Raw genomic sequence first — 17,102 nt, 5'->3', positions numbered from 1 at the left:
AGTGCCTGGGAACACAGTTGACACACTCCACTTGCTCTGAGAACTGGAACTGACCAAGTGGGAAAGCCAACAATGGAGCAGGATGGGAGGGGGAAAAGACAGCTTTTAAAGTTCTCTGGTACAGTTACAACTATAGCTTCTGAACATGCCTAAGTGGATTTGGACAACTTCCATGGTTATCAGTAATAAGGACAAAAGAAATAATTAGGCTTGCCTGATTTCTACATAATCCTCTGTACAGTGTTTATTCCCTTCCAAGGTGAAGTCGGTGAAGGTCAGCACAATCTGCCTGTTTATCCCCACTGTGATGGTGTATACGCACTCCGTCCGGACAGGGTAGTTGTTGGGATAGTTTGGAGATGTTAGCACACCTGTTTCAGTACTGTAGTTGTGTGAGCACACTTTAAAAAGAAAAGAAACAAATAGGAATTAACTTAATATGTATGCTAAATTAACAGGAAAATTCTATTTCCAAGAGACAGTGGAGCAAACTCTTCCTGGGCACATCTTACTGCTGAATGTCATCACTACAAACTAAAGCCAGAATCCAGCTTTTTCATGTCATTTCTTATATTTGAGTTGATTTGTTCAGCTCTTACCAGAACATTGGCCCTGTAATAAATGGGCAACAGAAGACTAATTCCAACTGCCTACATTGGCTTTGACCTAAAACCCAGGTCAGCAGAGATAGGAAACTGAAAGGGATGTCTTGATCAACACCAAAGGTGGGATTCTTGAATTTCTGAAAAGCAGTGGTGGTGGAAACTGAATGCAGTCTTCAGATATGAGGAGATGGTGTATTGTTCTCAGGCATTCCCCATGATCAAACCTGGGAGACGGGGATTTAAATCTAAATTTATTTTCCCATTTTCTGGGCCACGTGTGACAATCAGTTGGAAAATAGTGTAATCCTTAGATTGTGAAGGCAAAGCAGTTCTACTTAAGGTCTTATACTAAAATCAGATACATGACTTCTCTGTAAGCACTGCAGAAGCATCTTGGTGTTATGAGGTGGAAAGAAAAAAAAAGACGTGGACTAAAGCTGAGCCAGAACCTCATCAATAATTAAAAGGAAGATCTTTCAAAAGCACAGACATAAGGACTAGGAATGAAAATATCTTAAAAATATATTTATAACATATTTTTAAAATATTTAAAAATATAAAAATGGTAATTCTTTTGAAGATAAAATTTGCCATATATTAGTTGGTCACAGTCTGAAAAAGGTTTGTGATCTGGCTGCAAAAAAGGCAAGAAGAAATGTAATCCGTGTCAGATGTTTTCAGTCGAAACAGGGAATCTTGATACCAATGCACATGGTGACACGTCACCTGGAAAAATGTGGATTGCCATGGTCACTGATGTTCTGGAAATCAAATGAGAAGACGACAGAGGTTGAGGAAATAACAGGAAATTAGTAGATTAGTAGGCAAGGAACACTAGAGGAGCTTAATTTGTTTAGCTTAGCAAGCGCAGAAGAAAAAGAAAGAGATAAACATCAAGAAGCATGAAGAAAAGAAAAATAGAACACACTCTCTCTCAATGACAGTACAGCTCTGAAGTTAAAAATTGTCCATGAATACAGATATTCGGAAATTAGCAGAAAGTTTCTATCAGGGGGTTTCTAGAGCCAGCCAACATTAACAGATGCAGAAAGGGGAAAAAAGTCTGCTGGTTTTTAAGATACAGTTTGATAATTTTAATTAAGAGAGGGACTCCATTATGTAGCTCTTGGCAAAAAAAAAACAAAGGGGAGAGGGAGCATAAAATTGTGGACTCCTCTAGTCCTCCATTCCCCTATTTCAGGTCCTACAGGTTGCACATATAAGAAATGAAAGCAGGTTTCTCAAATGCTTTTAATCAAATAGGCAAGGTTAGACTAATTATAAAGTACAACTGAAAGAGCAAGCAAAATATTATGATTAACTTTGCACTCATTTAAGCTGACTGCCACAGATCTCTGAAACCTGTTTTCTAACATAGCACAGCTGCAGCAGTAATACTTGTGCTTATCACTTTAATATGCATAATAATTTAGGGGGAGGGGATGAAATCACAGTTCAGTCCCTCTGTGTCTGAGGCTGGTCATTTCTATGTCTGTTTTCTATCCATTCTACCCACCAAAACACTCTTGCTTATAATAGTGTCTTTTTTAATGGTTGTTTTTTCAATTCTTGGTGACCTGGAAGGCCCCTGTGGAAAATGCTTTCGGTGGGATAAATACCCTCAAAGCTGGCTACCAGGCTCATGTTCCTAATTCATCACGAGGACAACAAAGAAACGTGACATAGAAACAGGCCAATAATACCCTGCCATTGGGTTGTACATTGTATTGACAAGTCAAAAAGGTCTCAGGCACTAGTTTACCTAAAATCACAATCTATTAAAGTCTTTATCTAGAATTTTAGTCACTTGTGTGTTCATATGCTCTAATGAATGCATATAACAATCAGGTTAGTCCTGGTCATCTTAAAAACTTTATTCTGCCTTATAAATCCTCATAATGCCCTTTCTGTGCTTCCAGCTCCCGTGGAGTTTCACGGTACGTAGGGCTTATCATCAACCCGCAGATCCTCAAGTCATGTGGTTTCTTGAGAACACTGCCTGCAGGGCTAGAAATCTGACTTAGAAATGTGACCCAAGTTTTTCCTAATGGCTCATTGCACAAAAAGCAATAAAAAAATTAAAATTAAAATGTGTGTTTGTTAGATTTATTATTAGGTTTACTATTTATTAGCTTACTTATTTTTTAATTAATTTCCTCCTGATTTTTGAAGGGAAGGTGCCTGACTCATGCACATTTAGTGGTTAGAGCTGTTGCAATACTACCGTTCCTTATTCACTCAGAGGCTAGGAGAATACTAGCTTTCAGACTGGAGAATATTAAAACTGATGCACTAGATAAGGGCCCTGAGGATAAAATTAGCAACACAGAAGCTAAAATATTTTTATCACCCCTTTTAAGAACAATTTCCACAGAATTGTCCAGGTTCCCTCCCTCACCAAAGTTTGCTTTCTTGGGAGTAATCCATACAGAAACTCCTATCCAAAGTGTGCCATTTTAAACTGGATGCTGTACAGTGCTCTACACTGCACATAACAATCTTCTTTGTGAGCTAAGGGTGATAAGTGGAGCCCAGACTGCCTTAGAAATGTCAGACTTCTGGCCACAGTGAAAGAAATCCAAGTGTAGACACTGCTATGATGACTGGGGAAAGCATAAATGAACCCATGTTTTGTGTCAGCCAACTCTCTTCTGGTAACTGGATTCATTTGCTGTGTTCTGCTTTCAGCAGGAGAGCTGGCATTCCCCTCGCTAACACAGCACTTGGGGGTGTGCTTGGGCAGTAACAGTTCCTTCAGTGAAAACTGTTAGCAAAGTTAGCAGGAAAAATGTATTTTGACTGCTTTGCCAAAGTTCAGAATGCAGTCTAACTCCATAACGTGATTATTATATGCCTGAAAAAAATATGAATTCGATTTAGTTTGAAGACAGTTATCACTGCTCGTGAATTTGTGGCAGCAATTTCCAAGGACAATCGCACATCTTGACTTACCAGTGTGTCAGGTTTTGAAAGCTATTCAATCCGCTTTCTGATTTTGGTCCTAAATATGTTTGCTGTTCTGAAAAAAATGCCATAAATGGCAGTAATCCACTGTAATAGCCAACAACGGAGAAAAATGCCAGCTTTTGTACCCCTCACTCATGATTGTATACTGCAGAAAATTACGTCCGTGGTTTTTCCCATAAAGAGACATTCATCACTTGCCACAATTCTTATTAATCAAAAATAAAACTATAATGTCATATGTAAAATGGCAGTTTCTTCCTTTCGATCTCACTCTGCCAAAGGAAAACTGGGATCCCTAACAATTAGACTTTTATGCAACACTATGCATGTTTAGAAAAAAAAAGGAAGAAACTATCACATGAAGTATCCACCTCTCCACAGGCATTGGAAAAGCACATCTGTACTCCAGGGCCTTCTGGTGCTGCTGCTGGCAGATGCTAGCAGCCTTAACTTCTACCAAGGAGGCACACAAAGGTCCTTTGTACCATTTCAGACCAAAATGCCTTAGCAACACTGGGTACAGCTGTTCAAGAAGAATCTCTGACTCTCTTCTGCTGATTTACACATGAACACACATACTATAGAGCTGCATACACATATATAAGCATCTATAGGCAGACTAATACTCTGATCAAACATAACCAAGTTACAGTGGTCTAACAAGTGGCCAGTTGCCAGCTGATGGAGCCTTTTTCCTGAGACTCACCACGAGCTGAGCAGATGCCCAAGATGCCTGCAGGACTTCAGACTTTTTTTCTGTCTTAGCTCAGCCTCGTTCAACCATGCCCTGTGTCCCTGCATGCACATATTGGTCAGACATTACTTTCCATTCTTGTCTTTGCTCATTCAGCTGAAGAGAAAAGCCAGGCAACATCCTCCTAATAATTACTGGATTCAGTCAGCAAGATGGTAACTGAGATCTCGACTTGTACTCAGCTATCAAAAAAGAAGGCACAAAAATCTATACATCACTTTCATGTGCACTTTTAAGTCTATGGGTGCATGTATGTTTTTCTTCCTTTCCTCATCTTTCTCAAACTCAATGACTTCTCCAGTCAGTCGTTGTCAGCTAACATGTACCACACAATGAAGCTATTTAAAACCAAGTTACCCCTCTTGGTATAAAATATAATTCACAATTCAGGATGATAAGGAGGAAAAATATTATCTTTTACCAAAGCCAAGAAAAGACCAGGAATAAAAAACCTCTATCATCAGGAAGGCAATCTGCTAAAAACCTTGTTAAGGATGACTTTTCTCAGCAGAAAGGATGAAATGAAGCCTCCTTACTGAAACAAATAAATGAAGAAAAGGGGAAAATCCCTCCCAAAACCCCTTTTCAAAGTAAAACAAATAAATTCCCACTTACTTGTGAAGAAGTCAAGGACAATAAAATACATACTCTGACTCTAGTGCTACTCCTATTGGAAAATCGTGGCCTGCCTCTTTCAAGACCCTGAGCAACACTTGCAGGAAAGACTGAGCCCTTTGAAAGATTTTTCAGTACTTTTACACGGGTTCTTTGTGCTGTGGTCAGCCAAGATGGGCAAAAGAAAAATCCTAAAATCTATCATTTGGTATTTGAGACGTGGATTCTAGGAAATCAATCCAAACACTACCCTGCTTTCCATGTCACTTTCCCCTTGAAAAGACAGAAAGATGGCCAAGAGCTAAGCAGCTGAGGTACAGATAATTAAAGTGGGCAATATACATTTTAAACAACTGAGTATCATGTGAGCGTGTTTGACTGAGGAGCTTCCATTTGTATGGCTGCTGTATGATTTATTCACAGCTACTAGCTGGCAGGCTGCTGAAACCATTGTTTGCACTTTATGGACCCTGGCCATAGCTGTATCTCATGGCATTCGGATTTTTTGAGAGGAAATATAGCTTTGCCATTATTTTCAGACTACTTTTCAACTAATTAATATATCACAGATAAACCACGCTAGCACAAACATTGTTTGTTAAGAGGCATGGAGAAGCACATTTTTTTTTACTCCCATTTATTCTTCTTTGGGGGCCAATCTTGACCATCTTTTCAAAAGCACATTCTCTGTAAAATAACTCCAGGCAAAAGCCTATTGAAATGTCTAATATGAACCAGAACAGCTTTGACCAGTTCTGATATTGGTTACACTCTAGCTGGCTATGAAAACATAGCTCAAAAATATGAAAGATTCTTACTGCACAAGAAACATTATTAGAACCACATTTTCCTTAACAGAAAAATGGAAATAGGCAGCAGATGTAAAAATAAATAAATAAAAAAAATCCATAGCTTTGGTAAATCTCTCAGATATTATTATGCTCAGCAGTTTGCTACCATAGTGTAACTCGATATACATAAGATGAATATCAGGCCTAAACTTTTCACAGTATGAAAACTAAACTTGATATTATTTCAGGGAAGTGGGGAGTTGCTTCTCACAGCAAAGTCCACACACACATGTGTTTGCCTTCTCTCAGGCCACAGCAGCATCAAAACACTTTATTCTTAATGAAAAATGAATGTTAACAGTCCAGTATTTATGACAACTTTATATACTGTTATGCTTGTGCTGGGACAAAAAGAAACAAATCTCTGTATAGAAAACAGATCCTAGTTTCAACTTCTCAATAAGTTTATTACTCCCATTTTTAGTAGTTATCTGCTACTTTGCCATCCTTATACAACTTATAGTGGTTGAAAAGAAAAAGCATTTATTCTAGAGATCATAGTTCTAGGTCTGAGTGAGAATAAATTGAGAGTTAGCCCAGTTTAGCTGAAAAGTAGTAAATATGTCTATGTTAATTATGGGAAAAGAAAATCATACCTGTTGTCTAGACTTTGGATTAAGATATTATATAGTTCTAATTTCATATAAACATTTTATACATAGCTGTTAATAGCACTGATGAGAAACCGGAGTTGCATTTTTAAGGCATAGCTTGAAATTATTCCAGGGACGGTGTTAATGCCGTTTGAACCTCATGGGATGCGTGTGGAAGGGCTTTGGATGAAAGATGAGAAAATCCAGTCACGGTGGCAGCAGTGAAGGAGGGGAATATGGAAGAGAGGAGGCAGAGTGAAGCTGGACAGAAAATACTGGGACAGAAAAGCACTGAGATAACTAGCAAAACCAGAGAAACTGATAGGGTTACACAGAAACTGAAATACAGATTAATGTAGAATAAAGAATATTTTGATCTTGATGAACTGTGAGAAGAGCTGCTACAAGAACAGTTAGGAAGGAATCAAATCTCTACGTGAAATATTAATCTGAAGGAGAGTAAAAGAAAAATATCACAGTAACTAGCAATAATCATATTTACAAAAGTTGCAGTTTGCGGCTGCAAAAACAAGCTCATAAAAGACTTTATAAGACTGATAATTTCACGATTTCTCACTAGTAAGAACTCAGTTTCCAAACTACAGAGTCTTTCTTTAAAAGAATTTAAAAGGAGAACTTGGGGTTTGGCCTATTATTTTCTAACAAATAAAAATTTCCTCCCTGGAATAGTTCTTATTAAATCTTAATTGTTTTTACTGACTTTGGTTTCCATGCCAAGATAACTCAAGTATGAATGAAGGCAGCTGAGAAAAGGGATTATTTGGATTTATAATTTCTCTGGTAGTGAATAATAACACAGGGGCAAAATCTGTACTGGTCTCGCCCACACACATGCTTGAAAGATGAAATAATAGCCAAATCTCCAAAGCTGTCACCAAGAAAGCAGTTATTTTTCACAAGGTAGTATTTTTCACAAGGAAGTTTTGCTGGCTTTAAACAGGTTAGAGAAACTCAAAAAGTAGGAAAAATAAAATTATTAAAGAAACTAAGAGCAAACAAAGTGTAGCCATTGGCAGTTCATGGCTGCACAGGTAAGTACTATGAATTTCTGGTATTCTCTATGTCTTCTGTGGTTTAATTCTGCGAGGCAGAACCTGTCCCTCTGCCTACATAAATTCTCTTGACTACAGATCTGTGTTTAGCAGTGAGGGGAGCAATAGCAGATCCATGTCTAATTGGGTCTACGAAACTGGTAGTTATAATCTTTCACCAAAAGGCTTCTTTTTCAAGTTCAGTCACTGCTAAAATGCCCTCTGTTCTGGATTCATGTGCAAATACTGAATCACGTATGGTGGGTTCAGCATAGTTTGAAAACACAGGTGTGCCTCTACCCTGGAAAAATCTTCAAATCAATTAGAATTCTGAGTAATTTCTCAGGTTTTCTTGGCTTTAAGGGAATGAACAGTCATTGTTCTCTTCAATAGTCTTTTTCCCCATTGATATATGCCTTGGCCCCTTAAAAGAAGATACATAAAGGACAGATTTAAGGCGTACCAGGAACCTGGAACTCTGCTGGAGACAGAAACGTTGCACTCTTAATGTAAAAAAACCAGCTTGTGCTTTGAGATTATTTTGCTGCTTTATCAAATTTCATCCCATATACCTTTCTCTGCCCACCATCAATATTGCACCTAAATAGGGTGACTGAATTAATTTTTATGGCACCTGAGAGTTCAAGTGAATTGTCCATGATTGCTAAGCTTCCTAGATCATACACACTCAGATCAGAATGGACAAAGCAAATTCAGAAAATACTTTTCTTAAATAATTCATGCAGTTCTGCCATGTCAGCTCTTTCTGGCTTTTTAAAGAAAATAGCAGTGTTGCTTTCAGAAATTGCCTTCTGCTTTCCTAGATAGGAAAAAGCATGTGAGTCAAGAAGGATAAGTAATGAAGGGCAGAGGAGGCACCAGGCAGTCTTCTGCTAACACAGAAAATAATGTTTCTGTTTCTTGTAGTGGTTATTTACAGTGACAGATGAAAACACTTAATTTGCATAATGAAAAGACTGACATACTACCTTTTGAGGCGTTCAGGGAGATATAATTAGCTGAGAAGCCCTCAGATGCAATGCTGTGATCAGTCACGAAGGACAACATCATCACGTTGCCACCACTAGTGAGAGATGGTGGAACCGATCTTCCACAGTACCTGAAGCAAAAAGATGCCCCAAATTGAATAGCAGTACTTTATGAAGCATCTGTATCACTGGAAGAGGATTCAGCTTCCCCGAGTAGTTTGAACAGTTACACATACACAAATCTCTCCTTTGGGTTATAGAGATCCCAGCCACGTACCCTGTATCATGGGGCTTCAGCTTCCCCGAGTAGTTTGAACAGTTACACATACACAAATCTCTCCTTTGGGTTATAGAGATCCCAGCCATGTACCCTGTATCAAATACTACTACGTGTGCAAGGGTACAAACCTAAATTGCCTGGCAAAATCAGAGGAGAAACTGTCAAATTCTTATTGAAACTAGTCTGTGCTGCATCTACAACATATTCTGGGTTTTTGTAGCAGTTGAAGCAGCTGGCCAAAGCCTAAAGTTGCAAAACACTCTCCATTATAATAGGAGAGTCATTTGCTCCATATTTTCCAAAATACTGCCATGTCAGCCAACTACTTTACAGCCTGTAGCTGCAGCTGGATACTGTTCCTAAGTAGTCCAGACATTCTTGAATTCTAGGACAGCAAGAAAACCCTGTGTGTATCCAATTGGAGAAGGGGGAAAAAAAGGAATTATTCTTCCTTAAGATAAAGATCAGGAGAAAGTGAAAACAAAGTCATAAAATGGATACTTTGGTTTAGTTGGTGGATAGTTTGGTTTAGTTTTTGCCAAGATCCAAATGCACAATCTTTTAAGTAATCTTTTTTTCACTTCTCCAAGTGTTTCAAACCATGTCTTTACCTGGGCACAGATATATTAATGCTTTTGAACTTCATTCCCATGAGTCAAAACGTTAATGGAGCTGGAAACCCGCCCTTAAAATTGCAAACCATGTCTTTACCTGGGCACAGATATATTAATGCTTTTGAACTTAATTCCCATGAGTCAAAATGTTAACGGAGCTGGACAATGTCAGCTATTGAAACCCGCCCTTAAAATTACTGTCTCTCCTAACACAAGATAGTTTCTCTCAGTATGCTATTTATTAAATGTGGTTCTCATTCCATGGTCAAAGAAAGCAAGCTGCCTTTACTATGCTAGGCAGAAAAATTGCTACTACTGTTTCTGTAATACAGAGAAATTAAGCTATACACAAAATTTAAGAAAGCAAACTGGATGTTGAGATCTATAGAATAGCGTTCACTCTACAGTAATTCAGCTTTGTAGGACATATTCACCTTCCCAATTTTTGTGCAGTGCTGTTGTCATATATTTCAAGATAATCCTTTCTGCAATTATAATCAAATTGCAGGTTAAATGACGTGAACGTCAGGCGGATAAGGAAGCCAGATTGGACGTTGATAATCCAGGTACAGTTAATGCCATGTGGATAGACATCTGGGTGACCAGGACTTGTAATGGTTCCTTCGGGTCTGGTGAGAATTTCACCACATACTGTAGAGATTTAAAACATCATGTTAAATGATATAATTATTAAAAAATAATAAGCAGTTATAAAATTGGTTACTTTTTCTTCTGAAATGTCATAGTCTTTTTTCTTTGATGCATACTTCACTAAATGATTTAGAATTTACCTCCTATTACATGATCATAAAACTTAATGGCCAACTGGTTTCAGTGTACAGGAAAATTTGGAAAGTCTCGACACTATATAGAAAACAACAAAAAAATCCTTACCTGTATCTATTGGCCAGTACTCAGCCCTGAAGCCAAGGTTGGTAAGAGAGGAAGCTCTGAATTTGATATAGAGAACGCTCCGTGTAGATTGCACTCTAGATGGTACAGCTGTACCACAGTATTTCCCCAGAAGAGGAGAGTCTGTGTTGTTGCCATCTCTGACCTGAAGAACAGTGTATTCAAAATATCCCTTACAAATTTATATTATATAAATGTTGTAAGCATAAATGATTTCATAAGAACCGTGTAAAAGAGATCTTTAGGAAGTCGAACCCTACCCTTTCTTCAGCATGGTTTCTACTACAGGCACATACAATGCAACCTTATGATTGTCCCACCTAAGGCGCGTCAGATGGAGAAAAGCTGAGGTCTTACACCCTCAACAGTAAGCAGCACATAAACCTCCAAAACCAGGCCTGTTTATTTAAAGACACCTGCTACTTGACTCTGATTATCAAAATGGTCATATCATCTTTGGAGAACCCAAGTAAACGTTTGGGAACCCATTATGAACCTGGAAAAGCTTTTATGACTGTTGTAGGAAGTGCTTGTCTGTCAAGCAATCTGCTTTGGTGGAGATGGGTGTGAGAAGGAACATACAGATAAGAATCCATCTACTATTCATAGTATAAGTGTATTGTTCTTTACCTCAATGTAGTCTGAATCACATGTGGTTGTATTTCGAATGCCAAAGTCGATAAAGTTTAGAACCACCGCTTTGCTCTCCGGCTGGGAGATGATCCACTCACAGGTCTTTGGGTGAGGGGGCACCCTGGGGTAGTAAGGTGAATGGATAGTGCCTGCTCCAGACAAGGAGCCTCCACAGGCTGCCAAGAGACACCAACAATCAGTACTTGTGATGAATGATTTCAAGGAATGTATAACGTGATGTCTATCAAATATCACTATGAAATTACAAGAAAAAAAAAATCACTAAAAACCAATTTCCTTACTGACTCTACTACAGATCCAATTAGCATTAAGAAAGTATTTAAAAGAACATAATGCTATAAGTATAGCGTAAACATGTACATACAGAAGACCAGCCTAAGTGTGCCCATGAAAACTAATGGATTTGACTCATTTGTGTCCCAGATTTGTTGGTAATTAAGAACTAAAAGATATGAAAAATGAAAGCAAAACATTTGGGCAGAATTATAACTATATCATCTTTGGTATGTTAGCAGCAAGTGCTATATCATTAATAGAAGCAATGAGGGGTGCATTTCCAAGCATGCTAGGAGTGCCTACAACAGACCTACTGCAGGCATCATCTTCACCTGAAAGGAGCAATAAATAAACAAACTGACTCTTTTTGCTTTCTTTCCTTTCTTTGGAAGGTTGTCTTAAACCCATTATATGGATAATATAGTATGAAAATGACTGAAAGTGTCCAAATTACAGATCAGTTCACCGTGCAAGTCACCAGTTCCTCTTACCAACTTGATAAACAGCCCTGAAGCTGGCCCTTTGCACAGAAGCGTCAGACTTGAACTTGATCCAGAGACTGTTGCTGGTAGAAGTGATTGGAGACATGAGTGTACTATGACAGAACCTGCTAATAAGGGAAGACATCTCACTGTCACCATCTCGAACCTAGTCAGAAAAAAAAAAAAGAAACATATCAGATCATAAAAGTGCTGGGATCTGATATCTGGATAAAATTATAATCTCACAAGAGCTGCTAAATAACAAAAGGAGTAACTATTGTATTTATTTATAAGAGGAACAAAGAGCCATCACAGTAATTGGCACAGGCACATGATTTACAAGACCTCAGAGGGAGGATCAGATGACGGGCACAGAAGACACAGACACATGCTACTGTCACAGGACATTAAGATGATATAGACCCTCTCTATGAACCAGAGCTTTAGTACAAGTTGGGCCTATGCTTCCAAAAATGACACCTTTAGTATGAAAGAGACAGGTAAGGTGCTCACCAGTGTTAGCTAATAAATTTAGCACTAAAATCTGCTGGGGGAAAAAGTGGGTATTTGTGATTTTCTTGCTCTGGCCATGAAGCTTCTAATGAATTTTCAATGGCACTTCTCCAGAACAAGCACATGTCCCATCACACCCATACATACTTGCAGCCAGACAGCTCACTAACAGGAGGTGCAACTCTGAGCCCCCGAAGCAGCAAAGAGGTATACTGATGGCTTTCCATTACTTTATCTGAAGGGTCCAATTCACAATAATGACAGTATCAGGGAATCTCTTCCAGCTCTTACCTTCTGCACTGCCACTCTACTGACCTCAATCAATTTGCTAATCAAAGGAGAAACGTATCTTATGTGTTTTCCCAGAACTTGATTACAAATCCTGATTACCAAGGGGATTAGAAGGGAAAGAGGTATTTGGGACTCCAAACTTCAGGCCCTGAACCCACCGTCCATAAGTAAGAGTAGGTATATCCAAGGGACCAGGCAGAGCACTGCTATAGCAAAGAGCTCTGAACACCCTCTGGGGTGCCCATCCCATTCCAAGAGGGCTGCCAACAAGCTGAGGGCCAAAAAACAGAGGTGGTGGAGGCCCCATCCCTGGAGACATTCAAGGTCATGCTTAATGAGCCTCTGAGCAATTTCATGTAGAGATGTCCCTGCTTACTGCAGGGAGCTTGTACTAGATGTTCTTTAAAGGTCCCTTCCAACCCAACACATTCTATGATTCTAAGTCAGGTCCGCTGCTATTTGCCCAGGCTAAGAAAAATGCAACTTTTCTCCCAAAGATTCTTCTGAAAACAAAACAACTCTTTTCTGCTGTAAAAGTGGTGGTTGCTCATGTAGCTGGAGCTGCTTTTAAATGCATCTACATGTTGTCAACCCCCAAAAAATCATTTCAGTGAAATAACTGGCAAAGCCAGGGACATACACCTTTCAGATCCCCTCTCACATCACCTCTTCTTTCCTCTCCACGGGCTGGGAGAGAAGGCAGTGAACCCTTGTTGGTACCCTGGTGAGCAGGTAGTGGCTGGCCTGCTTGCCCAGCTTTGGCAATCTCCAGCTGGTGAGATGGTTTTCTGACTAACAGATATTTCTCCGGAACTTGAGTTTGAGGTGACAGAATTATTCTGGATTTATAGAGGAGCAAGTGAAACAGAATTTGTGCTAAAATATTTACAAAATCTTTGTAAATATTTTACAAAATCTGTTAAAGTTTCCAGAGCTTCAGGAAATGTTCACAGGAGTTTACATTTTTTCTTCTTACATTTTTGGTTTACAAAGCCCAGTGAGTAGTGATAAAAATAACCGGTTCTCTAAATCATGTCAGCAAATGTCTCCTATCGCAAGTTAGAAGGATGGCAAGGAGAAGGAGCTGCCTCGGCTAACACCTTACTTCTGCTGCACCACATCAGAGTCTTTCTTAAATAAAAAGTTTTATTGTCTCTAGTTTCTTATTGCAGATACCTGGGCCCAGGCTGTTCCTTCCTTAGTAAGAGACTAAACATCCCTCCCTGAGAAGGTGCCTGTGAGCTGTGTCTGGTCCCTGAGGTTTCCTGGTATCTCCAGGGTCAGGAATAATCTGCACCTTTTCAAAGAGACAAAACAATTGTCTGAGAGTGACTTTTAAACTAACTGGAATGCCCAAAAGCTGCCTCCCTAGCTGAACTTCATGATAAAACCCAGTGTTTTTTAGAAAAAAACATATGTGGAAAATCAGGCCTTGATTCTTTAGTTCTTTAGTTGCACTGACCGCCCTGCTCAGAAAATGTCAGTCCTGTTCCTCTGCTCTGGGCTGAGCCACCAAGTGAGAGGTTGGGAAGAAGAGGAGGACAGAAGCACAGGGAAGCTGAATGGTTTGTGACCGATCAGGGAACGGCGAGGTAAATGCCTTGCTGAACTAATACAAACTGATTGCGTTCAACAGAAATGGTTTTGTTTCTCTGGCTGCTGTGAATTTAGCTGCTGTTCTGCCAGCAATTAGGCAACAGGAGTACCAGGCCAAACAAACAAAAGCTGTCTGTTTTCATTAAATACACTTCCCCTCTCATTTCAGAAATTAATTACACTTCATTCCAACCCAAGTCTCTGAATTAGAGGAGAAGGGAAGGGAACGATGTCAGCACAATAGCATCTTTTAAAAACAGATTAACTGCATGGAGCTCACAGGGGCCTGTTCCCCGCTTGGTCAAGAAGAGATTAAGCACACAGGGGTTGCAGGGCTTGCTCCTCCCTGCTCCCACTGTGGGGGGACCTTGGCTAATCCACTGGCTGTCAGAACCCAGTTGGTTTTACTTCTGTTCACCTCTCTGTGGTGCAGCCTCAGTTTTATACAAAGAGCCATATCCGGCACTCATTCCATGTAGGATGAGGTGTTTATGACTGTAATATTGTGACGCACAGAATCACATGGGGTTGGAAGGGACCTCTGGAGATCATCCAGTCCAACCCCCTGCCAAAGCAGGTCCACCCAGAGCAGCTTGCCCAGGAACGTGTCCAGGCGGGTTTGAATGTCTCCAGAGAAGGAGACCCCACCACCTCCCTGGGCAGCCTCTGCCAGGGCTCTGCCATCCTCACAGCAAAGAAGTTCCTCCTCATGTTTAGGTGGAACTTCTTATATTCGGGTTTGTGCCCATTTCCTCTTGTCCTGTCCCTGGGCACCACTGAAAAAAGACCAGCCCCGTTCTCTTGACACCCTCCTTTTAAGTATTTATAAGCATTGATCAGATCCCCCCTCAGCCTTCTCTTCTCCAGACTAAAAAGAGCCAAGTCCCTCAGCCTCTCCTCGTAAGGGAGATGCTCCAGGCCCCTCATCATCTTTGTAGCCCTAGTGTAGACGCAGTGTGGAGGAACACAGGCCAGGCATGACAGCAGACGCCTTGAGACGTGGCGAGTCAGGACGTGGCACAGAGGAGCACAGGGGTGTCAGGAAGGGGGTACGGGCGACAAACATAAAGAGCCTGTCAGGCCCTGAGGGCACCACCAGGAGTCCCTGGCCCAGCCCTGCACCCTGCCCACGGCCCAGGCCCCCCAGGGCCATGAGGCCCTGCCCCAGTGACGCTGCAGCAGGGCCAGTCTCCAGCTCCCCACAGCCCTGCCTGGCCATGGGCTCTGCTGAGCCAAGCCCACCCACAGGCCCACGTCCCATCCTGACCCTGGCCCACACCTGTCCCCAGGGAGGTGCCCGATGCCCAGGGCTGCCCTGCTCCCTGGCCAGGCCTGTGGGATGGGCCCTGACCCTGCGGCCCTGCTCTGCCCCTCTGGGGACCCCCAGCCCATGCAGCACCATGTCAAACCTTACCCCCCGCCAGATAAAGAAATGCAGACCCGGACCTGGGCAAAACTGGGTTTAAGGATAACAAGTAGAATGATGAAATGGTATCTAGTGTACTTAAAAAGGCACCCTATAGCAGTAAATCTGGATGTAATATCGAGCTGCAGACCAATGAAGAGAGCGCAAGGTGTAGAAGCAAATACAAAAATCACTTCAAGTGAATCTCAGTTAGTATTAATATTACTATTGTATTGTTATTACATTTTCCATATAGAAACATTCTACTGTACTATTATTTTTTCTATAACAATTACATTTAGACTAGTAACAATTCTTGAATTAGACTTGTAAGATTTCAGTTAGGCTAACAATAAACTCCTGGCTTTACGTATGTACATATGTATGTGTATACTTATATGCACATATGTATGTATATATAAATGTATATATGGCATACTTTCTTTTTGTGCCAAAATCAAGATTTCCCATGTAGCTCACAGCTCCAGAAAATGCTGCAAAGTAGCCTTAGTATGATTTCTATTTTTCTTGCGTTCAGTATACATTTACTGAAGGTCCAAACTCCACCCTAATCACGAACAGCCAATAATTAATTTACTGAAGGTCCAAACTCCACCCTAATCATGAACAGCCAATTAAGAATTAGTGTTAAGCTAGACAGATTTTCTTGTTCTCTTATTTTTGCTTCATTCCAAATGTACAGTCCTGCTCTTTTAGCCCCTGTGACTTTTGGACCCTACTAATTGGTATACTTAGTCTTTTGATTAACATCTATTTCTGCAGTGGCCCCTGGGACAGAAATTATGTGGCATGGTTTTGTATACACATGTAATCAATTTTTCATATCAACTGATTAAGAGAAGTCACCTCAACATAATTTGATGAACAACCAGTGTGATTCTCCAGCTCCATATGGGTGAAGTTGAGGTAGATTTTTTCATCCTCTGGCTGCCTGATAACGTAGATACATTGTCGGTTGTTGATATAAGGGTTAGGCCAGAAAGGGGATGTGATAACCCCTTCACTACCCGTGTAATTTCCTCCACAACTAGGATCTGCTATATTAAGAAAAAAAAAAAAAACACATTAATTGAGACAGTTGCAAGTATGGTAACTCTTTCAGCTTAGCCTGCCTCTGTACAAAGGCTGCAAATCAAAGAGGATTTTTCTATTATTAAATAGCAAGTGCTAATTATATCCATTCATGTGTTGTTGGCTGTATCTTAGGAATGTCACAGACCAACCTTTAACGCTGAATTTTACTTACCAGGCGATGTTGTGTAGAGAATATGGAAGCCTTTATCAGTAACTAACTCATCAGAGTGAAAGTGAATCCATGCATATGGCCCAGTGGTTTGGAGGGGAGGTGGAGATTGAGTGCTACAGTATTTACCAAGGACAGGGTCTTGTGGAAGAAGACCGTCTCGAATCTAGACAGAACAACAGAACAGCATTTAGGATTACATGTCTGTCAACTGTGAACAGTAACAACACTCTTAAAGTTATCTTAGGAGCCCCAGGAGATATTATAGGTGGTGGGTGGAAGGAAAGCTCAAAGGAAGTTTCCTCCAAACACACAGGAATCAAGAAGCTGACCCACCAGCATAGCTGTGATGGTGCTCCTATGAGAGTCATCAAGGGCTTTGTGAAAGG

At 40.4% G+C, this 17,102-nt stretch overlaps 1 protein-coding gene across 1 annotated transcript in view; it reads right to left on the bottom strand.

Moving 5' to 3' along the window:
* CUBN (cubilin) overlaps positions 1–17,102 on the bottom strand; it is a 166,347-nt gene that overhangs the window by 126,646 nt on the left and 22,599 nt on the right. The window contains exons 16-23 of the mRNA XM_014945868.1: positions 16,717–16,879; positions 16,317–16,507; positions 11,654–11,810; positions 10,863–11,041; positions 10,215–10,377; positions 9,755–9,971; positions 8,427–8,557; positions 215–401 (exon numbers count right to left, since the gene is read on the bottom strand). Coding sequence (XP_014801354.1) covers positions 215–401; positions 8,427–8,557; positions 9,755–9,971; positions 10,215–10,377; positions 10,863–11,041; positions 11,654–11,810; positions 16,317–16,507; positions 16,717–16,879 — 1,388 coding nt within the window. The remainder of the gene's footprint in view (positions 1–214; positions 402–8,426; positions 8,558–9,754; positions 9,972–10,214; positions 10,378–10,862; positions 11,042–11,653; positions 11,811–16,316; positions 16,508–16,716; positions 16,880–17,102) is intronic.

This window comes from Calidris pugnax, unplaced genomic scaffold (genome assembly GCF_001431845.1).
Source record: "Calidris pugnax isolate Ruff unplaced genomic scaffold, ASM143184v1 scaffold19, whole genome shotgun sequence".
NCBI lineage: Eukaryota > Metazoa > Chordata > Aves > Charadriiformes > Scolopacidae > Calidris > Calidris pugnax.
The sequence above is the reverse complement of the archived record's forward strand: the minus strand, read 5'-3'. Positions and strand labels throughout refer to the sequence as shown.